This window comes from Loxodonta africana, chromosome 8 (assembly GCF_030014295.1).
Source record: "Loxodonta africana isolate mLoxAfr1 chromosome 8, mLoxAfr1.hap2, whole genome shotgun sequence".
Classification (NCBI taxonomy): Eukaryota; Metazoa; Chordata; class Mammalia; order Proboscidea; family Elephantidae; genus Loxodonta; species Loxodonta africana.
Window position 1 is genome coordinate 84,149,133 of NC_087349.1, and position 26,132 is coordinate 84,175,264.

The following is a 26,132-nucleotide window of genomic DNA, read 5'->3' on the forward strand; positions in this document are numbered from 1 at the left end:
GTATTTAATTACATTTATTATCTCTTCACACGGCTACTTTCTTCTTCCAGGTCATGGCTAATGCTTTTACTTTGTTGATATGCTGCTTAAGGTTTTTTTTTTTGGCACAGGGGTGGTGGTGGTGGTACAATTAAAAAAAAAAAAATCATTTTCAGTGAAAGTGTACAAAGCAAAACAATTTCGATGCTATTGTTCAGTGATACTGGTTACTTCACATTGTTTCAACATTCTCATTTCTGTTCCAGTTGTTCGGTTCTGTCTTAGCTATCTAGTGCTGCTGTAACAGAAATACCACAAGTAGATAGCTTTAACAGAGAAAATTTATTCTCTCAGTCCAGAAAGACCTAAGTCTGAATTCAGGGTGCCAGCTCTGGGGGAAGGTCTCTTGCCATCAATCCTCCTTAGTTGAAGAGTTTCTCAGTATAGGGGCCCTGGATCCAAAAGACGTGCTAGTCTCCTGGCTCTTGTTCCTTAGTGGTATGAGATCCCCCATCTCTCTGCTGGGTTATCTTAAGAGAGACTGGCTTTAGACAAAACCCCAATCTTGTAGACTGAGTCCTGCAACATTAACATGACTGCCTCTACTCCTGCCTTATTAATATCAGAGATAGAGTTTACAATACATAGAAAAGTCACATCAGATGACAAAATAGTGGACAATACTGGGAGTCATGGCCTAGCCAAGTGGACAATACATTTTTTGGGGACTCAATTCAATCCATAACACGTTCCCATTACCCTAGTCTCAGAGGCCCCCAACTTCTCACCTATGCTTTAGAGTATCTGTTGACTATTTGGTCTCATATAGATGTTTTTTTTAAAGAGAAGGGCACAATTTTAGAAATCAACTTTTTAAAAGGTATTCTTTATGCTTTGAATTAGAACTCTTTAAGGTCCCATTTTGTTTTCCACAAGCTAGAAAAAAATAAAGAATTCACATTTCCTTTATAACTAACCTAGCAATTAGTATTTAGCAGTGACTTGGTAGTAATGACTGCTTAAGTTTTCAAAGTACTCCTAGTCAAGAGATTAATGTTGTCTTTAGGACAATGGTTCCCAGTCCTTTTAATAACCTGGATTAACAAAAACCCTTTCAGGACCAGCACAGATTGCCAGTTTTCCTCTACGACTATCCCTTACTGGCAAAAACAGCAACAACAAAAAAGATCCTTTGAAAATTTAGCTTTTTAATAGTAAGGTTCCTGAGGCTCTTTGATCCCATATATTTACAAAATTCTCAGCTTCACTTATGGATCACAGGTCACAATAATCTCATTGTTCCCAATGCTTTTAGAGACAAAACAAAGGAGCTCATACTCCTATACCTTTTTTTAAAGGTCACCTGAATCATCCACCTCTTCACTGTAACAGTGGTTTGCTTCCTACTAGAATACGGGCTTCTTGAAGAGACGAGCCATCATATCTTTCCTATAATGACTGGTACACAAAATACTCTCAATATTTACAAGTTGGTCCACAAAAAAGAAGAGGGAAGAATAATAAGAGTTTTTTTAAAGACTGAAGGACAAACAAGGAGTACACATTCAGGTGTAAGCAAAAATAGTGGCAAAGTTAGGATTGACAAAACTTTGTATAAATACATACTGGAGGAATGCTGGGAAAATGAAGGACTGGTGCCCAAATTCAATCTAGATATTTTTCTATTGTACCAAAATAAAGAGACAATACAATTTTCAAAGAAATTAACTTTATTTGGAAGGAGACTACTTTTCCCCACATGTATCTTCTAAGGACTCTATACTACACGATGACCATTGTCCCAATACCAAAATTTCTAAAGGCAAATTATACAATTGCTGTAGTTAATAAATAAGGGTTGTCCTTCACTGATTAAGGGAATATTTAAACTTCATATAAGTTTAACACCAAAAAAAAAAACACATTTTAAGTTTGTAAAGTTTAAAGCATACTTCAAATATAACATGTGTAGGAGTCCACAAGTTTTCACCTCTAAAAAACGAAGACTTAATTGTTAGGGTTCAAAAATTCCATTCTTCAAAAGAAATGACCAAGTGTTTTCTTCTATAGCTTCAAACTTACTACACTCAACTATTTGACTGTTCCATGCCACCCCAGACAAGCCTGACATGACTGAGCTACTTTATGTTACTATCTTACCTGGAAAAAAAAAAAAAAAAAAAAGTCATAAATGCCAGTCTCTAATACGATACCTAATACAAAGTCTAACACAAAAAAGGCTTTAAAAAAGTAAATTTCTTTCCTCATTTGATTAGCTTAGAGTTAATTTTATGTAAAAGAAAAATAATTTACCAGGCATAACACTGGGGTTCCTTTTTTACTCAAGATGTTTAACTACTCAAGAACAATTACATCTTCAAGAGTATAATAGAGAGTAAAAAACAGCAACACAATTGACAACATGTAGATGCTAAACAAACCGGCTTTTAAAGGGTTCTTTTTAAAGAGTAGGCAGGATCAGAAGCTTAAGGAAATCCAGAATTAAAAAAAAAAAGGAAAATAAAAAGAAAACATGTCCTTGACAGCAACCTTTCAGTTTATCAATAGCGTCCTGAAAGATAAAGAGCAAAAAAAATGTTAAATATGACAATCAGTTTGACTCACCTAATATTTCCTAACTCTCAACAGCCTCCATATACTCTGAATTGTCTAAATTGAACCATTATTTAGAAATGAGGTTCTTTAAAAAAAAATTTTTTTTTTTTTACTGTGCTTTAAGTCAGTTCCTCATACAAAAACTTACACATACTGTTATGTGACCCTAGCTGCTCTCCCCGCATTGTGATAGCACACTCCCTCTCCCCCCACCCATATTTCCTGTGTCCATTCAACCAGCTCCTGTCCCCCTCTGCCCTCTCATCTTGCCTCCAGGCAGGAGCTGCCCACCTAGTCTCATGTGTCTACTTGAGCTAAGATGCTCACTCCTCACCAGTATCATTTTATGTCTTAGAGTCCAATCTAATCTGTCTGAAAAGTTGGCTTCGAGAATGGTTTTAGTTTTGGACTAACAGAGTCCGGGGGCCATGACCTCTGGGGTCCCTCCAGTCTCAGACCATTAAGCCTGGTCATTTCAGGTCTGCATCCCACTTTTCTCCTGCACCATCAGGGGTTTTCTGTTGTGTTCCCTGTCAGGGCAGTCATTGTTGGTAGCCGGGCACACTCTACTTCTTCCAGTCTCAGGCTGATGGAGTCTCTGGTTTATGTGACCCTTTCTTTCTCTTGGGCTCATATTTTCCTTTTGTCTTTGGTGTTCTTCATTTTCCTTTGCTCCAGATGGGTTGAGACCAATTGATGGATGTTAGACGGCCACTTGCTAGCTTTTAAGACCCCAGAAGCCACTCACCAAAGAGGGATGCAGAACGTTTTCTTAATACACTGTTACGTCAATTGACCTAGATGTCCCCTGAAACCGTGGTCCCCAGACCCCCGCCTGCCTCTGTTACTGTCCCTCAAATTACTTCTTTGTATTCAGGAAACTTCTTAGCTTTTGGTTTAGTCCAGTTGTGCTGACTTCCTCCCTATTATGTGTTGTCCTTCCCTTTACCTAAAGTAATTCTTGTTTTTATCTAATTAGTAAACACCCCTTTCCCTCCCTCCCCACCCTAGTAATGTGGTTCTTAATGTTACAAAAGAAGTTTTACTTACTTGGGCTGTAAGAACGAGATCTTGATCGTGATCTGTACCGACTGTAATAAGGAGAAGGTGATCTTCTTCTGTATGAAATAAAAGATTATTTAGCATACCACACAATCACTCCATTGGCCGATGAAAAAACAAAAAATTCTTCAACACTCGTAATATTGTACCCAACAAAATAACTAGTAAGTTGTTTGTGTGCCAATGATACTAGAAGAATAAAGCAAGCACATGGCACAATGAAATATTGGCAAATAAAGGTAGTTAACCTCCACGCTAAGTCCTCAGAAAAATCATTTTTCCCTTTCTTTCAAGAAAGCATCATATACAATCTATTTCAAATATCAACTTTTTGCAAATGTCTATCAAACATAAATTAAAAGTGCCAAATACTACTACCGTCATCAAATACAGAAAAGAACTCACAAATTAAAACATTACCTGTACCGGTAATCGTAGTCTTCATATCTGTCGTACCCACGATCATATCCTCTATCATAGTAAGAATCTCGCCGCCTGCCACCACCTCCACCTCCGCCGCCGCCTCCACCTCCACCGCCGCCACCACCACTACTACAGAAAAATATGTAACACCAATGTGAATGATTACTTTCCAGGATCATTTAATACAAATGGGTAGCTTTTAAGATATAATTGGAGGAAGGAGAGAAGATAACTTTTATACCAATCGAAGTCTCAATTTCATGTCTCCCATGAATTCTGCTTTGGTTTCCCCTGTATTATGTAAATAATTGGGAATGCTTTCACAAAACTCTTTAAACGATAAACTGGTCGTCTATTAATGCACTACCAAAATCAGTAGGACCTTTTCAACAAGTTGAAATGAAGCACTCTTGGGAAGCAGTACCAGAATGTTAAGATGTGTATTCCTCGACTAATTCAAAAGCAATTAATGTATTTCTGGAATTAAAAAGTAACCAACCCTGAACACCAAGGAGAACTGGACCTTACAAGGACGTCCAGCACTAAACCAATTCCAAGGTCTGGTGTTTAAACCGTTAGCAGCGAATTTTAACTCTAGTCATGGGGACACTATTTTCACGTTAGTTTTCCGAAGGCTCTAGCTTCCCAATTACCACATTTTCTCCCAGTAAGGTTTCAAATTAAAGCCTATAACCCCTTCACTCTCAAAAAATACCTCTATGAATATTGTCTTCGGTTGTATTTTATTAAAAAACATTATAAAAGTTTCTTCAAAATGTGAAAACTGTGGTAACTGTGGCTTTTATTTTTTAAACAAATGCTGGTATCAGTAAAATCCTCACTATGTACAGGTTTCCAAGGTCACGTAAGAACAGAAAAAGAGTATTTAAAAAGCATACAGTATTTTTCTAGTACTCAATTTTTTCCTATTTGTACACTACCAAAAGAAGAGCCAGGAAATCCACTTTGATAGTTTTATCTTGTCCCCCTACTCAAATTACATACTCAAAGAACAAGTTAAGTAACTTCAACTCTAATAACAGGAAAAAAAAAATCATTTTATCTTCTGATTAATTAAACATTTGCACACACTTCTAGCGGATTTCTAGTGCTTATAGTTCAATTTTGGAAACCTGAAATCTTACTGAGTAGGTCTGCCCATGTAGATGCCCGGTGTAGGTGTGTGCGCTCTCTTGGTGATAGAATAATCCACACGAATTCTTCTACCGTCTAGCTCCATTCCATTTGCCCTTTCCATAGCCTATAAAGGAAAACAGGTACGTAAAGTCACGCATAATTTACTAGCCTTTAAGTAATAATTGTGTAAAATCAAGCACAAAGTGTTTGTAATCCAAATAAACTCTTCAGTTTGAAAATGACATAGTAATGCAGCATAGGGGCTTATATAAACATTTTTAGACTGCAACATTACCCAGAACACAATTTACTCAGTCCCAAGAGCAGCCGAACTTTTCCCCAAGTAATTTTCCTCAAACCATGAGATTAGAAAGAGGTATGAAAAGTCTCTTCAAGTTAAAACTCTTTATGTATTATACAGGTAGGCTGCCGTTTCACACCGACTAGTCTCCAGCCATTCCACTTACAAAGACCAACTTTAAAACACTGAAAGTATGAGCTAAGGTTCTAATTATAACCTGCCCCCGCCCCCTGATCTTCAGTTTGCAGCCCAGCGTGCTGATATAACTCAGTGAGCAGTCAAAAAGAAATGATGATATAAGGAAATGGGTAAGTGGTTAAGAGCTTGGCTGCTAACCAAGAGACTGGCAGTTGGAATCCACCAGCCGCTCCTTAGAAACACTATGGTGCAGTTCTCCTCTCTCCTATAGGGTCACTATGATTCGGAATTGACTCTATAGTAGTGATTTTAAGCACACCATTATGGTAAAAGCTGGTTCTTACTGAGACTGGACTAAAAATAAAGATAGAATGATTTTAACATAATCCACAAATGTTTCAGCTTAAGAGCCCCCAAAGAGCTAATCTTTTTTTCTTTTAATTAAAGACTACCACTTCTACAAAAACAAGGTGTATTTCTCTTGGTCTCACCTTTCAGAAGAACAATTATGGCTATTTTTCCCCGTGTATTAAAAAAAAAAAAAAGAGTATTTATATCCCATAAATAACTTTAACAAATTTTCCATCTGAAAATTCAAAATTCTTCTAAGTACTTCTTTCCCCAAGAACTGGGGCTACGATTTTACGTATTAATCCTTACTATATGTGTGCTAATATTGAATTTTCTTACATACACATCAGCTACACTGCTTCAGGAAGTCAGCGTTGAAGGGCTAAGGGAGGCAGCTACAGGCATAGAGAAGGAACCACGCAATTCAGAGAAGACTGAATAACTCTGAGTTTCGCAAAAACTAGTCTCAGTCTGGGCAACTCAAAGCAGAAATTACAATTCAGCTGCTAAATCTAAACTAGTCAAGCCTTAGATAACACACCACCACCTGGTGAATGCCTTGAAAGAGGGCGATGGTGGTTCAGTGGTAGAATTCTTGCCCACAAGGCAGGAGACCTGGGTTTGATTCCTGACCAGTTCACCTCCAGTGCAGCCACTGCCCATCTATCAATGGAGGCCTGCCTGTTCTATGATGCTGAACAGGTTTCAGCAGAGCTTCCAGGCTAAGACAGACTAGAAAAAAGGGCCTGGTGATGTACTTCTGCAAATCAGCCAATGGATCACCACAATGCTCCATGGGTCACTACTATCCGATCCCATTGTGCATGGGGCTGCCATGAGTGGGAGGGCCGGGGGGGGGGGGGCTTATTCAACAGCAGCTAGTAACAACAAAAAACCTGCCAGTCATTCTTTATATCTGAGCTCGCATTTCCTATCACTTTGTCTTTAGGCACCAATTCCAATAAACACAATGATAATTTAAATACTCTGGCAAACGGCAGTATCTGCAAGAAGCTCTTTGGGACTAAATAAAATCGCTATTTTTGTTTTACTTTATCCAGAAATAAACCTGGGGAGGTCACAAGTGATATCACAAACAAGTTTCACATAAAAAAAAAAAAGCTGAACTGTGGTATTGTTTGCACTTTGCAAAGACACAAAAATTTCACTTATTACCTGGTATCTTGGTATTTTCTAAATTTACACCTTACCCCTTAAATGAAACCAGGAAGAGACAAACCATAAATACGTAACAAAAAAAAACAAAAAGTTTTGGAAATAGTGGTGATGGTTGTACAACACTGTGAATGTAATTAATGTCACTGAATTAACTGTATATTCAAAAATGGTTAAAATTGCAATTTCATGTCACATATATTTTACAATAAACTAAAAAAAAAAAAACAATTAAAAATGGTCATACTGACAAAACACTAGGAAGCCTATTGAATATGCTATTAAATAGACTGTTATTGGGAGAGACCAGTCCCTGGAGGACATAATGCTTGGTAAAGTATAGGATCAGTGAAGAAAAAGACCCTCAACAACATGGACTGACACAGTGGCCACAACAATGGGCTCTACACAGCAACAGGGCACCTGACAACAACAAAAACATTAAATAAATGACTTCCAAATGAGGTTTTATTAGTAGTTATCCAGGATTTCTCAATCCTGGCACCACTGACACCTTTGTGAGGGGGCTGTCTTGTGCATTACAGGAAGTTTAGGAGCACCCCTACTCTCTACCCACTAGGCGCCAGTATTACCCATTATTTTGAAAGATATGCCGATTAAAAAAAATCTTTTTTCAGAATATACACAGCAACATGCCAAATCAACAGTTTTTACACGTACACGTCAATGACACTGATTATATTCTTCGAGTTGCGCAACCATTCTCATCCTCCTTTTGAGTTGTTCCTGCCCCATTAACATAAGCTCACTGCCCCCTAAGTTTCCTACCTAATCTTTGAGTTCCTGTTGTCCATTTGATCCCATATGGATAGTTCTTAAAAGAAAACAATGCTCAAGGCAGACATTTTTTACTAGTTAAGCTAAACTATTGTTTGGCCAATTTTTATTATGACTGCTTATGCTGCATTCAAATACTGCTGATGCACAGAGCAGTAATTTCCTATATCCTACTGTAACATGTAAAATGGTACACATACCACTCAAAAAATGCCACTACTCTCCATTTATTAAAGTCTGATAAAACTTTAACACTGAGCTTCAAATTCCTTAAAATGAATTTTTCTAACTCAATCACTAGGAACCTACCTATCTTAAAGAGAATGCAAGGTTACTGCTTCCTTTACAACTCAATGCCTAATACATTAGACTAGCACTATTTCAAGTCAGTGACTCGCATTATATTTTGTTAGGCAATTTCAGTATGATACGAAATGAAAAACTGTCAGTTCCTTCCATGCACTATTTTTCAAATATAGAAAATGATAAATATCAAGGTAACAGAAAAACAAGCTCTGTATCCACAAAGAGCTAATTATAGTCTCAGAAAATTAAATATAAATTTAAATACCACAGAATTTTTAAAAGTTTATTTAATTATCTGCATGGGATATCGATACGGCTTATTCAAAAGAAAACACAGACTGAATTTTTTCTATTAACTTAAATACACACAGCTCAATTTGTAAGGCCAGATTTCAATTAGGACAGGCCTATGCCAGAAAGCACAGGCTAGAAATTGCAATTGTGGTCACTCTAACGTGAACACTGAGAAGCAGTTTGGATCAGGTCAGAGAGTGGGAGAATGTAATAGTTGTGGAACTGGAAGTTTATTAATCGACTTTTAACAGTAATTCAATACTATAAACATAACCATTAGGAATTTTCCAAATTGATAAGCATTTATTCGTTAACAGCACAAAATAACCTTTTCTGGTAACTTAAAAAAAAAAATTTTTAATTGTATATTTTTTAAAATTTCCACAGAAAATACTTCTATCAATTATAAAAACCAATTTACCTCCTTTGAGTCATCTATTCTCTCAAAATAAACAAAAGCAAATCCTCGAGACCGTCCAGTTCGCTGATCATAAACCACATTGACACCACTCAGTGGTCCATATCGAGAAAATACTTCACGAAGATCTCTCTCTGTTGTGTACAAACTGAGGCCAAACACTCCAAGACAAGTGTTGGGATCTGGATTCGCCTGTTGAATTGTTTATTTAAATGCAATTAAAACTCCAAATTAAAATACATGCAAATATCTTGCTTAGGACATCTTATCCAATATAACAGCACATTGTATCAAGTCACTTACAAGTAAGATTTTAAGAGAACTAATGCAGATGAACCAAGACTTTACAGTTCACAGTACACTCAGGCCTTCTATGGAGTACACTTCAGACTACATAGCCTGATTTAAAAAATTGTTTTTACTCTATAGCCCAGCAAGCTCACTTTTCAAAATGTATCCTAAAGAGAGTTTATCTTGAGCTTAATTAATACTAAATATAAGGCATTCGACTGTGTGGATCATAATAAATTATGTGCAACACTGCGAAGAATAGGAATTCCAATATCCTAGAGAAATAACAGCCTTTACGTGAACAGATATATACACACCCACGTTCTCTGTAGCATTGTTTACAATAGCAAAAAGATGGAAGCAACCAATGTACCCAATCAACGGATGAATGGATAAATTACGGTATATTCACAAGATGGAATACTACGCATTGATAAAGAACAATGATGAATCCATGAAACATTTCGTAACATAGAGGAATCTGAAAGGCGTTATGCTGAGTGAAATTAGTCAGTTGCAAAAAGAAAAACATTGCACGAGACCACTATTCTAAGTACTCGAAAAATAGTTTAAACAGAGAAGAAAATATTCCTTGACGGTTATGAGTGGGGAGGGAAGGAGGGAGAGGGGTTTTCACTAATTAGATAGTAGATAAGAACTATTTTAGGTGAAGGGAAAGACAACACACAATATAGGAGAGGTCCGCACAACTGGACTAAACCAAAAGCAAAGACATTTCCTGAATAAACTGAACGCTCTGAAGGCCAGTGTAGCAGGGGCAGGGATTTGGGGACTATGGTTTCAGGGGACAACTAAGTCAACTGGCATAATAAAATCTCTTAAGAAAACATTCTGCATCTCACTTTGAAGAGTGGTGTTTGGGGTTTTAAACGCTAACAAGCAGCCATCTAAGACGCATGAATTGGTCTCAACCCACCTGGAACAAAGGAGAATGAAGAACACCAAAAACACAAGGTAATTATGAGCCCAAGAGACAGAAAGGGCCACATAAACCAGAGACTACATCAGCCTGAGACCAGAAGAACTAGATGGTGCCTGGCTAAAACCAATGACTACCCTGACAGGGAACACAACAGAGAATCCCCAAGGGAACACAAGAGCAGTGGGGTGCAGACCTCAAATTCTCATAAAAAGACCAGACTTAATGGTCTGAGACTAGAAGGACCCCAGTGGTCATTGTCCCCAGACCTTCTGTTAGTCCAAGACTGGAACCATTCCCAAAGTCAACTCCTCAGACAGGGATTGGATTGGACTATGGGACAGAAAATGATACTGGTGAAGAGTGAGCTTCTTGGATCAAGCAGACAGACGAGACTGTGCTGGCAGCTCCTGCCTGGAGGGGCAATGAGAGGGCAGAGGGGGTCAGAAGCTGGCTGAATTGACACAAAAATAAGAGAGTGGAAGGAAGGAGTGTGCTACCTCATTAAAGAGAGAGCAATCAGGAGTATATAGCAAACTGTATATAAATTTGTGTAGAGACTGACTTGATTTGTAGACTTTCACTTAAAGCACAATAAAAATGTTTAAAAAAGCGGGGGGGGGGGGGGGGGAGAGGAATTCCAGAATAGTTAGTTGTGGCCATGTAGAACCTGTACATAGACCAAAAGGCAGTTCTTTGACTAGAACAAAGAGATACGTCGTTTATAACAAGAAAAGGTGTGTCCCAGGGTTGTATCCTTTCATCATTCGTATTCCATCTGTATGCTGAGCAAATCATCCAAGAAACTGGACTATATGAAGAATGTGGCATTAGGATTGGAGGAAGACTTGTCGGCAATATGCAAATGACACAACCTTGAAACACTGATGAGGATCGAGGACTACAGCCTTCAGTATGGATTACAATTCAACGTAAAGAAAACAAATATTCCCATAACTGGATCAATAAGCAAAGTTACAATACATGGAGAAAAGAATGAAGTTGTCAAGAATTCCATTTTACTTGGATCCACAATCAATACCTGTGGAAGCAGCAGTTGAGAAATCAAACAATGTATTGCACTGGGCAAATCTGCTGCAGAAGACCTCTTTTTTAAGTGTCGAAAAGCAAAGATTTCATGACCCAAGCCATGGTATTTTCAATTGCCTCATATACATACAAAAACTGGACAATGAATAAAAAGACTAAAGAAGAATTGATGCATTTGAATCATGGTGTTGGCAAAGAATACTGAATACACCATGGACTGCCAGAACGAACAAATCTGTCATGGAAGAGCCAGAATGCTTCTTGGAAACGAGGGTGGCGAGACTTTGTCTCAAGTACTTTGGACACATTAGGAGGGAACAGTCCCTGGAGAAGGACATCACGCTCGGCAAAGGGTCATCAAAAAAGAAGACGACCCTCACTATTATAAGAGCTGGAGAAACAGTTTAAGCAGAGAAGAAAATACTCTTTTATGGTTACGAGACGAGGGAGGGAGGAAGAGGGGTATTCACTAATTCGATACTAGGTAAGATTCATTTTAGGTGAAGGGAAAGACAGTACACAACACAGGAGAGGTCAACACAAACAGACTAAACCAAAAACAAAGAAGTTTCCTTAATAAAGTGAACACCTCAAAGGCCAGCACAGCAGGGGCGGGGGTTTGAGGACCATGGTTTCAGGGGACAGCTAAGTCAACTGGCATAATAAAATCTATTAAGAAAACATTCTGCAGCCCACTTTGGAGAGTGGTGTCTGGGGTCTTAAATGCTAGCACATGGCCATCTAAGATGCATCAACTGGCCTCAACCCACCTGCAACAAGGAAGAATGAAGAACATCAAAGACACAACATAATTATGAGACCAAGACACAGAAAGGACCACATAAACCAGAGACTACATCAGCTTGAGACCAGAAGAGCTAGATGGTGCCTGGCCACAACCAATGACTGCCCTGACAGGGAACTCAACAAAGAAACCCTGAGGGAGCAGGAGAACAGTGGGATCCAGACCCCAAATTCTCATAAAAAGACCAGACTTAATGGTCAGACTGGGACTGGAGGGACCCCAGAGGCCATGGTTCCCAGACCTTCTGTTAGCCCGGCGCAGGAATCATTCCCAAAGCCAACTCTTCAGACAGGGATTGGACTGGAATAGGGGATGAAAAATGATACTGGTGAAGAATGAGCTTCCTGGATTAAGTGGTCACGTGAGACCATGTTGGCATCTCCTGTCTGGAGGGGAGATGAGAGGGCAGAGGGGGCCAGAAGCTACCTGAATGGACATGAGGAGAGAGTGTGAAGGGAAGAACTGTGCTATCTCATCAGAGGGAGAGCAATTAGGAGTGACAGCATGGTGTATGTAAATTTTCATATGAGAGACTCACCTGACTTGTAAACTTTCAATAAAAGCACAATAAAAATTAATTAAAAAAAGTACTAATTAGCATAGACATCTAATGTGCCTATAAAATTAACCATTTGAGTACTATTGGTCTTTTTTTTTTTTAAATAACAAGGGTATGTGGTTTCATATAATCACGTGATGTAAGGTCATTTTCTTGTGTGACTGTAACTGCTCACTAAAACAAGTTACAACAATTTCAAGGATGTTGCAGGACCAGGCAGTGTTTCATTTTGCTACACATACACAGGGTCGCTATGAGTCAGAACCGACTCCATGGCACCTAACAACATAATTTCTGATTTATTTGAATGGTTTATACTCCTTATAGATTTGTACTTAACCTGACTTCATGTGCAATTGCCAATTAGACTCTTCCCCCATTTTTATCCTTTAACAAGGATAATCTTTCAATGTTCCCACAATCTTCGAGTTTAAAAAGTAAATGTACACTAGATTTCAGAACATCATAATGACAGACTCCATAGGTTAAATGATTCAGTATCATGTGGGAGAAGCTAGTATAGCAGTTAAAGCACGGAAACTTTAGGGCCAGGAAGTGTGGTTGAAATCTAGGCTTCACCAATTAGCTTAAAAAAAAAAAAAAAAAAAAGCCCAAGACCCAAACTCAGTTTCCTTACCCACAGCATGGCAGCCAGCCTCACAGAGAAGTCAGGAGTATTAAGTGAATTAAAGAATTTTGTATAGTGCTTAAGATAAGTTTTAGCTTTATTACTAATGTTGAGCTTTTGGTATCTCCTTGTTTCCCCCCTACTAAGGAAAAACTTTGAATGTATGTTAACTTTCTCAATTCACGTTTACACTTTTCATTTTAATTCTTGGAACATATCACTCCTCCCAATTCCATCTTTTTTAACTACTCAAAAGGAAGGCAAATATGATTAAATGTATGTAAACAATATTTATACACTCGCTTTGCGGTAGCTGTCATGAAATACGTAAGCTTGTTAAGATGTCATTTTTCTTAATGTAATTTTCTTTATTAGCAAATCCACGGCATGCAAGATTTTGTTTCTTTATTCTGAAAGCTAAAGCAGCTTGTTAAGGATGTTTCTGAAGTACTACTTCTAAACAATGTCATAACTCTCAGAGAAGCAAGGTATTATGCCATGACTAAACACACTGGGGAAGAAAAAAAGTTTTCATTAACTTTTGAAAATCACATACTCTGCTGCCTGTATGTCTTCTCCGGTTAGACATTGGAGAGTGACTTCGGCTCCTTCGACGTCGGTATTCCGGTGTGTATGATCTACTTCGAGATCGCCTCCTATGAGAATGAGAGTGGGATCTGGATCGAGTGTAACGTCTATGAGAATGCCTCCTTGATCTCGACCTTTGAGAGAAAAATACAGGTAAACATAAAACTAATATGGCCACAAGGACGTATACCATAAATCTCTGCCTATTCTCTCCTTTCTGAGGAAAAGGTATTTTTCCTTTTGTTCTGTTGATCACTACTGCCTTATCTCACACATCTGCCCATTGCTGCTCGCCTAGTTCATTTCCTATCTGATTATTCTGTAGTTCTCAGATGGTCCTCTTCCTTTGTCTATAAATTTCATTAGTTCAACAAATTCTTATTTACCATTCTTAAGATTCTTCTTTAAATAACTTAGCCAAACCAGTGGGAATGACAGTCATACAAAATTACTTTAAGGCATGCAGGGAGGTTTAGACAGACAGATAACATGGGGTAAAGGGAACAAAAACCAATGGGGGAAGACATGCAACAAAGAAGGCTAACAATAAAGCTGGGAGACTTAATAGTTAGGACCTGCTAGTAGACAGGGGAAGTGTTTTAGAAGTAGCCAAGTGCAAAGGTTCCTGGACAAGACAACATGGAGACACGTTCAGAGAATAGCGAAACAGCATTTCTATCTGCTAAGAATTAGAATACTTACACAGTAAGCAATGAGAGTGAAGATTTGGAAAGGACCAGTTATTTAAAACCTTCATTTATCAGGATGAGTGTACTGAAGGGAAGCAAGTTATTAAAGGCTTCGAGTGGGAAAGCCAATAAAATGAGTGGACTACTATCTAAAAGAAAATCAATCATTTTGGCGGTGGGGTATCTATGAAGAAAATTTGTACTTGTTCAAGAATATCAAATAGCTACTTCCCATTTTCCTTAGCACTAATTTACACCCAACTTTAAAAATAAAGAAAAAATACTAATAAATAGAAAGCCTGTCGTTTCAAATAACAACTGTTACTTTTAAATAGCTATGAAAAGCAAGATGCTGACTTAAAACCCTTCTAGGTCCCTACCTTCTTTCTTCTGTTTCATGGCCTCTTGGCAAGCAGACTCTAGTCAAAAAATTAATGACTTAACCATACTGTCTGTCCCAATTATTTTAAACCTTTTTTTTTCTACCTCAATACACCTTGGACATCTGATACACTGAACTCTGCAGTGGTTTCCTAGGGAGCTGTTGTAGTTAGAGGCTGGTGGGGGCAACTTCTGAATCACCTAGTGATTTTTTCCCCCTCTAAATTACACTCGAACACTGAGTCAAAATCTTCAGATAATGGATGTAGCTGGAATGTAAATCTTGAAAAAGCTTCCCAGAACAGTCTCATTTTCAGTACAACAAACACACATGAACCTTCTCTGCACTAAATTACATGCACTGCATTATTTACTTGTGCAAATCTTGTTGAGATTAAAACCAAACACTAATTCTCAAGTGCCAAGCACATTTAAGGCAATCAACACATACTTAAATTGCACCAACAATCTGTACCCAACAGATTAATCAGTCTAAGAGATAATTCTAACTTAGCTAAGTCTAGAAGATAATCATTTTCAAACTCCACAGTTTAAGGGAAACTACTTCATGATTTTGAGTCTTCAGTGAAATTTCTACACAAAATGCAGCAAAAATGAAGAATTTGGTAAAACTGCTTTTGCCCTGAAAAACCTAAGGAAAGCATTTTAAGTATTATTTTAAATAATACTTACCTGGATTTTGATCTTGATCGAGAATGGGATTCAGAGTGTTTGGAAACCCTTGATGGACTACGAGATCCTGACCTGCTCTCCGATTTTACACGAGCAGGAGTTCCCGTTGGAGATTTTGACTGAGAGCGAGACTCCTAACAAAGAAGACAGTATTACAAATGGCACTGGTCACACAGATGCCTAACACCTAACATTTAAAGTACCGTAATTATTTTATATTGATTGCTCCTGAAAAACAAATGGTTAGGCAACACCCTCCAGAAAAAATTTCAGCTCATTAATAACCCATTGTTAATACTGCTAACTGTCCTCAATAATTCCCTACTTGAACCAGATCACCAATTCTCTATTAACTAAGTAATCATGCAAAATTCATCTACAACTTGATCATACAGACACTGGAACATAAACCATACATTTACTTAACCTAGGACCCATTCATTCTTCCAGATTCTTTTAATTCTACTTCACTCTTGCTTTCTACTTCTCTTCATTCTTCATTGAGTTTTTCATTTTTCATACTTCGTGTATTCTTCCCCAATTCAAACAATTCAAAATAGCCTTAAAAAAATATTCAAGTGCTTCTATCTGACCAATCTTCTGTTCAATTTTTTCCCCCATTCAATTTTAATTTTCTGATCTTTAATACTTTTCATTAGCCTTCTTTTATCTTGATTTATCTTCCACATTCTTGGAAAAAACTCTTCAATTTCTTCACGAACATTAACCTTAATGGAAAAAGAACATTTAGTATATTTAAGCACGTGGGGATTATAAAACTCTGCTGGAGTTCAGAATGTTATCTACCAAATGGAAAAGCCAGCAGGTAAAGTGCAAATAACTAATTAAAAAACAATTTTTAATTTTAAAAATGGTTCAAAAGTCTAGATTCTAACAATTAAAAGAGAATTTATTGAATTTCTCTAAATGTTTTTTACCATACTCTTCACCACCCTCCCCTTTCATGTTTCATCCTAGTTCCTAAAATGTGGACAATTTTAACAAAAAACCTTAATTCAGATATAACTCTAACATTAACTGCAATTTCCCCCCATCTGTTTTGTTTTGTTTTTTTTTTTACTATTTTATAACCTGAAAATTCTTAGTGATCTTAAAATAAGCTTTCATGAAGTCATGCTAAGAAATCAAGATATAATTAAAGCAAAGCATCCTAGGCTGAAATATTTGTACACACCTATCTAAACTCACATTACAAGACACATGCTGAAGTTCAAAGAAGTCTAAAAAGCTAATAAAATGACTTAGCATCTTCTTTCAATTTTGTTTGATCACCATATATCTTTGCTCCACTATGATTTAACCAGAAAGATATGTTTTGAAGGCAAACAAGCATAATGAAAAAACTAAGGGGAAAAAGATTGGCTTATAAGATCTTTCTGCAATCATGCCATTTTAAATGCTGTTATTCATGAAATATCATAATGTATAAGAAGTACAAAATTAGTACAACAGTCTTATTTTTGATCTCTTTTGTTGTTTTTTTTTTTTGCGTATGTTATGCATGCTTCTAGCCTTCAGTGACTAGTCTTATATTAGAAAACTGGTTTCTGAAAAAGTTGAATACAAATCAAATAATTTAAAACTGATTATAAGCCTGTTTTTAAAAGAAATCCTATACAAATTCCACTTTAAGATCAAAATTGTCTTTTGTATTTTGTGAATAACTGTAATTAACTATAAAACTAAATCTGCACTCATGGTACACCAGTGTGCGTACGTTAATGAGTATTTATTAGTAAATAAATACTCATTAACTCAATACGTATTACCTAAATTAAGTATATATCAAAGCTTAATTCAGCTTCTTAGTGATTTGAATGATACATAAGATGGACTAAGTCTGGTTTCTGTCCACTTAAGCTTTGATTATTAGTGTAAACAACTAGCCCAATTTCACAAAAGTACTATCATGCAACTTTAAACAAATTTCTTAAAACTTCTACTTCAAGTTTAATGTCAAAAGACTTATTTATCAATAGCTGTACAAATGCCTCTACACTCATCCATTTTTACAGATGAAAACAAAACTGAAATACATAGCTACCCTTCTGTTGAATACCAACCTTTCCCATTTAGCTACCTACAATAACTCTTTGACCACATCTCAGGTACTCTCTCAATTCCTGGACAGACGCCTGTAGTAGGCATGACAATTTAGGTTTTTAATTAATTGAAACACTGTCAAAGCAGCATATTCAGAGACTTTATAAAAAAAAAAAAACTATGGCTAAATTTGCTTGTAATTGAAGTCTCACAGGTTGGCTTAAACCGTTAAGAGTATTTCCGACTTTCTTTTGGCTTTCATTGCTTCTATAAAAGAGATCCTCTGGCATAACGTTTACTTCCTGTTCAAGAGCAGCAGAAGGAATAATATCTACTCCTTCTTATACATGCATATCAGAAGGATTTTCCTCTGTGAGACACTGTAAACCTTTACTTTTACTAGGATGTAAATCAAAATCACACTAAATCCCAAAATTTAGTCTTAAAATGTTTATTTGGCATAAACTCTCTCTAGCACATGAAAAAATGTTTATAGTCAATATATATATATTTGATTTTCAAGTCTTTCCTCATAAATATGACTTTAATAGTTGATGAAAATAACTGCTTCTCAGAAATGAATGTAAACAAAGTAATTCAGTAATATCCTAAAATTTAAATTTTAAATCCCAATTCTCATGTAGCAACTTAACAGAAAAATGCTATTTTTCCTTTGAATTGGTAGGCTAAGAATCACATTATGACAGAATGCCGTTTCAAAAGACATCAGCGAATTTTTTTTTACAAAGCTTTGCTTGTCCAAGGTGTCGCAAATATCTAACCTTTCTTGCTGTCTCACATCCAAGACCACCTTTTCTTTTTAATCTCAGGGAAATCTAAATCCGGGTAATTTTCTTTATAGAATTACTCAAGGTTAAGAAACAGTTGTCTTTCAATTCCACTCCAACTCCTAGTTAAAAACCGGCCACTATCATTTTAACTTCCAAAAACAACTTAAGAAACTTATCTAAAAAGGTAAATCAGTAACTGCCGGTACACTTAACCTGAAGAATAAACTACAAAAGACCAAAGAGACTTTTACTTACTCAGAAGTATTTTTACTATAATGTTTCCCCAAAAGGCATGCCCTTCTAAGAACTGATGATTAATAAAAAGTCTTCACACAGAAAACTGTCATAACCTCCTTAAACAGCTTCTGTTTGTTCTTTTAACTACTCTTTATTATCAAAGTACCTAGCCATTAGTGTGGCTGAAGGACACAGCCAAAAAGAATAAAAAATACTACAGTGTACCCAACACAGCAGTCTAAGAACTACCTTTCTTTTCTGTTAAAACAGTTGTTTTTCAAAATAACCATGTACTCATTGTTGCAGAACATGAACAATTCCTGCAATAATACAGCTAGCATCATAATACAGGTGGGGAAAAAAAAAAACACTACATGCTTAAAAAAAACCCATTGCCGAAGTAGTCGATTCCTACTCTTAGCGACCGTAATATGCTTCCAAAAAAAAAACAAACTAAACCAGTTGCCATTGAGTCAATTCCGACTCATAGCAACCCTACAGGACAGGGTAGAACTGCCCCATAGTTTCCGTGGAGCGCCTGGTGGATTCGAACTGCCGGCCTTTTGGTTAGCAGCCTCAGCACTTAACTACTACGCCACCAGGGTTTCCCTAATATTCTTAAAAAAAAAAAAAAAAAAAAACCAAACCCACTGCTGTCAAGTCGATTCCAACTCATAGCGACCCTACAGGACAGAGTAGAACTGCCTCATAGAGTTTCCAAGAAGCGCCTGGAGGATTCAAACTGCTGACCACTTGGTTAGCAGCCATAGCACTTAACCACTACGCCATCAGGGTTTCCCTAATATGCTCAGTACTTAGTAAAGTACTAAAATTAACATATAAACCAATTTAAATGCTGTGCTGTAAACCATTGCAGTATTAAGCCAAGGCAAATTCTACATGAAGTACAAGTCTGTAAGACAAATTTTCTCAAAATACATTTTCCACTACTTCATAAAACTGAAAATCTATTTCCATAGAAATACACAAGTACATTAAAAAAAAAAATCTACAAATTAAAGAGAGTACTTAAAATACTCAAATAACTCACTATATGTATGTACTAAGAATGTCGATCTTAAGGAATTATAAGAAACCTTATACGTTCACTCAATTCTTTAATTTCGGCCTGCACAAATTGCAGTTCTGCCTCCTTTCAGATATGATACTTCTTTTAAAGACCCTCAGGCTTATGACAGAAATACTTTGTCTCTTTTTAACCCATAACTGCTATTAGAGCAATCCCTTAACAAACCAAGCCAAACCAAACCCACTGCCGTCGAGTCTTGAGTCTATTACGACTCATTGCAATCCTACAGGACAGCGTACAAACCGCCCCACAGTTTCCAAGGAGCGCCTGGTGGAATTTGAACTGCCGTCCTTTTGGTTACCAGACAGAACTCTTAACCACCACGCCATCAGGGTTTCCAAAAGGTGTATAAAACAAGTTTACAAGAACTAAAGTTGCTGGGCTATATTAAAAGTTGGTAAGTAGTAATTAAAACTAAACTAAGAACCTGTTAAAGCATTCTTCACTTAATAGTCTCATTTTCTGGTGTCATGGACTTTTTTTTTTTTTTTTAAACAAGTCGGACTACAGGGCCCTAGTTCCAAGGAAAAACGATAACCTTTCTTCTATCTCAGCTCAGTCAAGCCTAGTCACCCAGACTATGGTGAAAACCATGAGACAATAAAGTTTATACACCAGTATATATAACAGTAACTTAAAGAAGGGATGGGGAACCACATTCCCTTCCACTGTTCCTTTCTCAGCTTTTCTACAGTATTTACTAATTCTTTTCCCTATCTAATTGTTACCATTTCCTCACCTCCACTTCTGCCCAGCTAAATACGTTAGGATATATGAACGAGCAACAATCAGTGTTAATTTGTCTTGCAAAGGTCCCAAGGTTAGTTATTTGATACCTGAACACTGATACCATTAAAGAGACAGTTTTCACACTGTCAGGCAAATTCTAGGAAAATATTATGTTCATTGTTTGTGGCCATTTCACACCTGTTATACTACACATGTTATACCACAGGTGAATAACTTCAGTTCACTTAAAAAATTAAGGCCAGAGACAAAGCTCATTTTGTCTTTTTTTTTTTTAATGACTCGCATACCTAAATACTTAGAGCCTTTGATACTCTTTCAGATCACAAGACTTTTTATGCCCATTTTAGGAATGATACAAAAGCTTAAGAAGCATCTCTGACAAATCCGTAAAGTTACAGTTTAAGTACTGTGGGTGCACCTGCATAATTCCTTTTATACTTGCACTTTATTATATTGCACCCATCAGCGAAAGAAATGCAAAGATAAAAATGTGAGCTTTAAGATGCTTCCTTAAGTTCATAGTTTTGCTGAAAGGAAAGAGAAAAAAAGAAAAAGCATTAAAATTGAATAAATGATAGTACTTAACTTTAGGAAAATAAATTAAACCCAAGACAAATAAGACTCTTGGGTTTAACAGTACCCCTACTGCATAAAAGGAATCTTTACCATTTTGTAACAGGTTTATGGATGACTTATATGAGGTTATATGCCAAAGAAGCTGAATCACATCTTTTTAAAGTCAAAGTGCTATAACATTTTTCCTTACCTGAAAAATGGGAACTCAATTTTATTTGTATCCTCTTTTTCATAAAAAGAAAAAGGCCAAACCTCACTTGTACCCTCACATTTATTATTTTGAAATCTCATCAACAACCTTAAAAGCCTAGTTTAAGGGTTTTTAAAAAACGAGCCAGTGAACAAGCTGGGTTTTGAATAGGGCAGTCATCATCCCTTATCATTAAGGGGGAAAAAAAAAAAAAGGTTTTCAGAGAAGAAAAAAAACTTCCCCCATATCCTCCATTCTTTAACAAAATATCTTAACACGCAACTTATAATTTCAAACTGGTATTTTAATGAATTTATGTTTTGCCCTTCACTTTTACCATCCAGTCAATCATCGCGTATTCTAAGAAGAGGAACTCTGGGATTTCCTAAAAACATTCCAGTTACTTGAGAAGTCCGAACCAGCCCTGAAAAGGAGGAAAGAATTAAGCAGTACCTCTCCTTTTCAACTACTACAAAGCATGGCATAAATCTGAGATCAATTAAAAAAGATCATTAACCTATGTTCAAAACATCAGCCCACTGTACTGTAGAGGAAAAAAATGGACTTAACATTTTTCTAAGTTTAGTTTAAAAAAATTTTAGGATAAAAGGAGAATAAAATAGGTAAAACGATAAGAAAAGCTTAACTTCTATTCTCCTTAATTCTATAAAGGGCGCTAAAACGTTTTGACATCAACAGCCTAATTTTAGTTGAAGGTGTATAAAGCAAACAACTCATTACTTTTACGAAGATGACATGCAAAACCATAGCTCAAGTGCCAACCTCACTCCCAGTTTCAAAGGACATTTCCACTTAAATGTTTCTGTTAACTTGACATACATGGTTACATCATTCTCCAGGTTCCTCTGAAAATGTCTCATTCTTTACATTCCACTGTTCCCCTATGCAGACCACATTTTTCATAATTTTCTCGCTTAAATATTTCTAGTGCTCCCTGCTGCCCTTTGTGTACCAGTCTCTCTGGTGTTTCATTATGTCACTCCCATAATGAAGAATCCACAGATGATTCCTTACTACACATTACATTAAAAGTTCAAATACCTAAATCTAGGATTCAATGCCCTCCACTGACTGTATTTTTAGTTGACTCTACCTCTCACCATTCCAGCACAAACTCCTCACTGTCACACCAGTAAAATTAGTATCCACTTCCCTAGTCATGAGATCCAGTGTAAGTTTTACATCCTAGGTAAAGCTTTCCTTTCCCCTAGCTCACAAAACTGCTCGGCTCCATTTTCTGAATCCCTTTTAAATTTTACCACACAGTTTAGCACTTGATTAATATACTTACTTTTACCCAGATTTGTCAGTCATCTCAAATTAGACTGCAAGTTCTCTTGCCCTGGAGAACACCTAGCCCTTACTAAAAAAAGCAACAGATGTTCAATGAGTGTCACCTCAGACAGAAGGGAATTTTGGTTGGTTATCTATTGGATAGGGTCAACTATAACAGAATTAGCCAACTACGTTTTCTCTCCTTCAGTTCTTTAAAATGGAAGAGTCATTAACCTATAATAGAAAATTAAGCTGTAGCAACTGCACTTAGCAAACTCCATTAATGGCTTTGAGGCACTGAAGTACAGTGTGCTCTTTAAAAACAACAAAGCAGAAACCCAACACACACACAGTATATTTATAAATTGAGCAGTGGACTGGAACTTGTATGTCTCATATTCTTGGCTGCACGGTCTTCTGAGCCTCAACGTTTAATCTCCAAAATAGCAACAGTATTCCAGCCCTTGCAAGACTGTGAGCAGTAAATTAGAAAATACCTCAAAGATTTTTGGGGAGATTAGATTCTAAAATGCTATAGAAGTAAAAACTGTTAGTATACTTAGTCCTGTGTCTTTAATGTTTCAAAGACTCTAGAAAGTTACCAATTATCTTTTGAGTAAAATGGAGTTAATACTTATTCTGTAGATAAAGCAAATGAAATCTCGATTTAATGTATTAGAAGCATTCTTCTCACTAACAAAATTCCTACACGAGGGAAAACATGGGTTCAACCCAAAAACTAGATTTAAAACAATCTCCACAAATGCTTCCAAAAACTTTGAATTCCAACCTATCAATGTTTTCCCTAATTTGATTTAGTCAAAGTTTGAAGTATAGCAACTATTCAAACACCTCAACACACATCATTAGAAAATTCTTTTTTGGGCCTAAATGGTTGTTACATTCAAAGTAGGTACAAAGATAAGGACTCAGCAATCATATTATACAAAAATGTTTTTAAATTGCTCATTTGATTAGCAGATAAAATGTCACTGTGGTTTTAAAACCAGAAATTATAGTGAATATTAAATTACTTTAACAACTAAAAATGTACACTGACAGAAAAGCTTCCGGTGGTCTTCTAATTCTTTAATCAGCTATACATAAAGACAATTACCTCAACTTTTAAAAACACAAAAAAATTAACAGGTGAGCCCTGAAAGAATCAATTTACTGAGTTCATTTACACTAAAGCACACTTGGGTACCACCTGTGAAAGAATTTATTTTCTATGACCATAATGGTCAAAATAGGAAAAAATAGCTAAAACCCCTTTTTCTATTAAAGTAAGCTGTTAATGCCTACATACGTTTTAGCTTAAAATTGGGTGGGAATCTCACGTTACTTTCGCAGGTGGGTAAGGTCACAAATATCTGGAATTCACTCAACTTGCTGACAAGTTAAAGAAGCTACTAACATTTTCAAAACAAGCAGCAGCTTACAACTACCACCAAATATTTTTACTGCATGATTTAAAGTTTTGTTGGTACAATCAACACACCATCCTTCAAAATAAGTATATTCAACCACTGATTTATATCCATGCCCCAAATTTTACTTTAAATAAATAAAAGAAATTAAAAGTCGCTTTTGTTGTTGTTTCTAACTTACTGATTTGGCTCTTTCCTCAAAAAGAACAAAAACCTAAATCGACCTTCTGATTTGATCGTCTGGTACAGGTGTTTAAATATATAAGCTACCGAAAAAGACAAAGTTCATTCCCTACAGCTATCTTTTATGTGTTTCCCCTAGTGACCGGAATAAATACCAACACAACAGCCGGAACGTGCTGCCTGGGGGTTTTCTTTTCTTCTCGGGGTTCCTCACTAACTCACTTCTACCAAGGATTACGAAGATAATTTTAGAAATACAACTCAAACATTGACAAATGTTCTAGTACATTTATGCTTGAAATAAATTGTATTCTTTGTGACGTTTATATTCATCCGACCCAAAATAATGACAACTTTCTGAGCCGTCTTTGCTGGGGGATGGAGTAAGAGGAGAAATGGAGAGGACCTATAATTTTCAGGTAACACTATGAGTTAGATAAGAGTATAAACTGACTATGTATTTTTAAAATACTGGCCCATGAAATTCGTTGTTATGTAAGATTAAGACAGACGACCCCCCCCCTTTTTTTTTTTACCGTAAAAACCTGTAAAGGAGCGGTCAGTTTTTAGACAAAAGGTCAGAGGAAAAGAATCTTAAGATATAAAGAGAAAAAAAACCCAACATCAAGGAATTAGAAAAATAAGGCGTTACAGCATTTCCACATTCATTTTGAAGTGAAAGAAAAATAAAAGGGACATTAAGGGAAAAGGGCTCCTTGCGTAGTTTTCCCCTCACAGCTCTCGTCTTAAGAACGCTTAAGGGTCGGTGCGGTCGTTGACTAACCACTTCATTAGGCTCGTCCCACCTTCAACCTCAAGGCTTTCGCCTTAATAGACGCAACGCCGCCGGTTCCAACAGAGACGCGGCCGCTCACTGCAATAGAGAGCCAAGGAGACACAGGCCCCAGCTAGTCCCACGCCAGCTTCACCCCGCCCGGACAATAGCCCCGCGCACTTTGGACCCCGAGACCCTCTACGAAGCTCGGGGTCGCCAGAAAAGCCACCGAAGGAAGCACCAACCACTATACGGCCTGAGGGAAACTCCCTGCCGCCTCCTCCCGCCCCACCGCGACGGGGACCCACACCTCGGAACGGCGATAAGACGCCTCAATGGTGGGTAAAAGGGAAGGAGCAAAGAGGGTGGGAAACAGGACTCAGGAGTCCAGGTATGAAGTCTGTCTCCAAAAAAAGGGGAGGGGTTAGCCGCAGTGTTTGGGGAAAGAGTGAAACCCAGAAGCCATCTTGGGATGTGAGAAAGCAACCGCGATGGCTCCCGAGGTTGTTCCCCGCAGGACTCCCCGCAATCCCGCCCGACCGCGCTCGTCCCGGTGAAACCCAGAGCATCGGGCCGCCGCCGAAGACGGCTCCCGCGGCTTTGTACTCACTCTGCCCTCGAAGTTGTTCTCCTCTACATCACTCATGTCGGCCAGGTGTTCTCCAGAACTAAATATGAGACAAGACTCGGCGTGAGGGCCGATGGCCTAATCAAACCGCTGACTGGACCGCGGGGAGGAGGAAAGAGTCGGCAACAACCGCCGCTCCACTCCACTCCCACTCGGTCGCAGGCTCCGGCAAAATGGCGCCGCGCCGCTAGACCCTTCTGGCCTTCCGAGTGCGCGACGTAAGGGGCGGCCGTCCCTGTGACGTCATGAGGCTCCGCCTCCCTCGAGGCTTTGTATGGATTCTGGCCTAGCGCGCGAGAATAGATGTAGGTTCTGACTCACGCGATGAAGCCGCGTCCCAGGCGTTGACCTCCAAACCTCAAAGGCGTTTGTAGCGCTTCAGTCCCTTTCAAGATTTTTTAGTCAGCAGATGAGCTCTTATTGACGTTGGTCCCTTTAAACAAGTGAATTCTGATGTAAGAGAGCAGAAAAAACTGGAAGCTTATGTGTAGTTAATAGG

At 37.5% G+C, this 26,132-nt stretch overlaps 1 protein-coding gene across 2 annotated transcripts; it reads right to left on the bottom strand.

Annotated features, from left to right (window-relative positions):
* Nucleotides 1-86: 86 nt before the first annotated feature.
* Nucleotides 87-25,838, bottom strand: TRA2A (transformer 2 alpha homolog). Of its 2 annotated transcripts, none has more exons than XM_064290076.1 (8): nucleotides 25,616-25,838; nucleotides 15,624-15,757; nucleotides 13,829-13,994; nucleotides 9,003-9,191; nucleotides 5,226-5,341; nucleotides 4,084-4,209; nucleotides 3,646-3,713; nucleotides 87-2,551 (listed from the first exon to the last, which is right to left on the bottom strand). In XM_064290076.1, exons 1-8 carry the CDS (start codon nucleotides 25,649-25,651, stop codon nucleotides 2,541-2,543), a joined length of 846 nt encoding a protein of 281 aa, XP_064146146.1. In that variant the 5' UTR covers nucleotides 25,652-25,838; the 3' UTR covers nucleotides 87-2,540. The 2 variants fall into 2 exon arrangements, with proteins under 2 accessions (XP_064146146.1, XP_010585517.1); XM_010587215.3 differs by having other exon boundaries at nucleotides 4,078-4,209.
* Nucleotides 25,839-26,132: the final 294 nt, after the last annotated feature.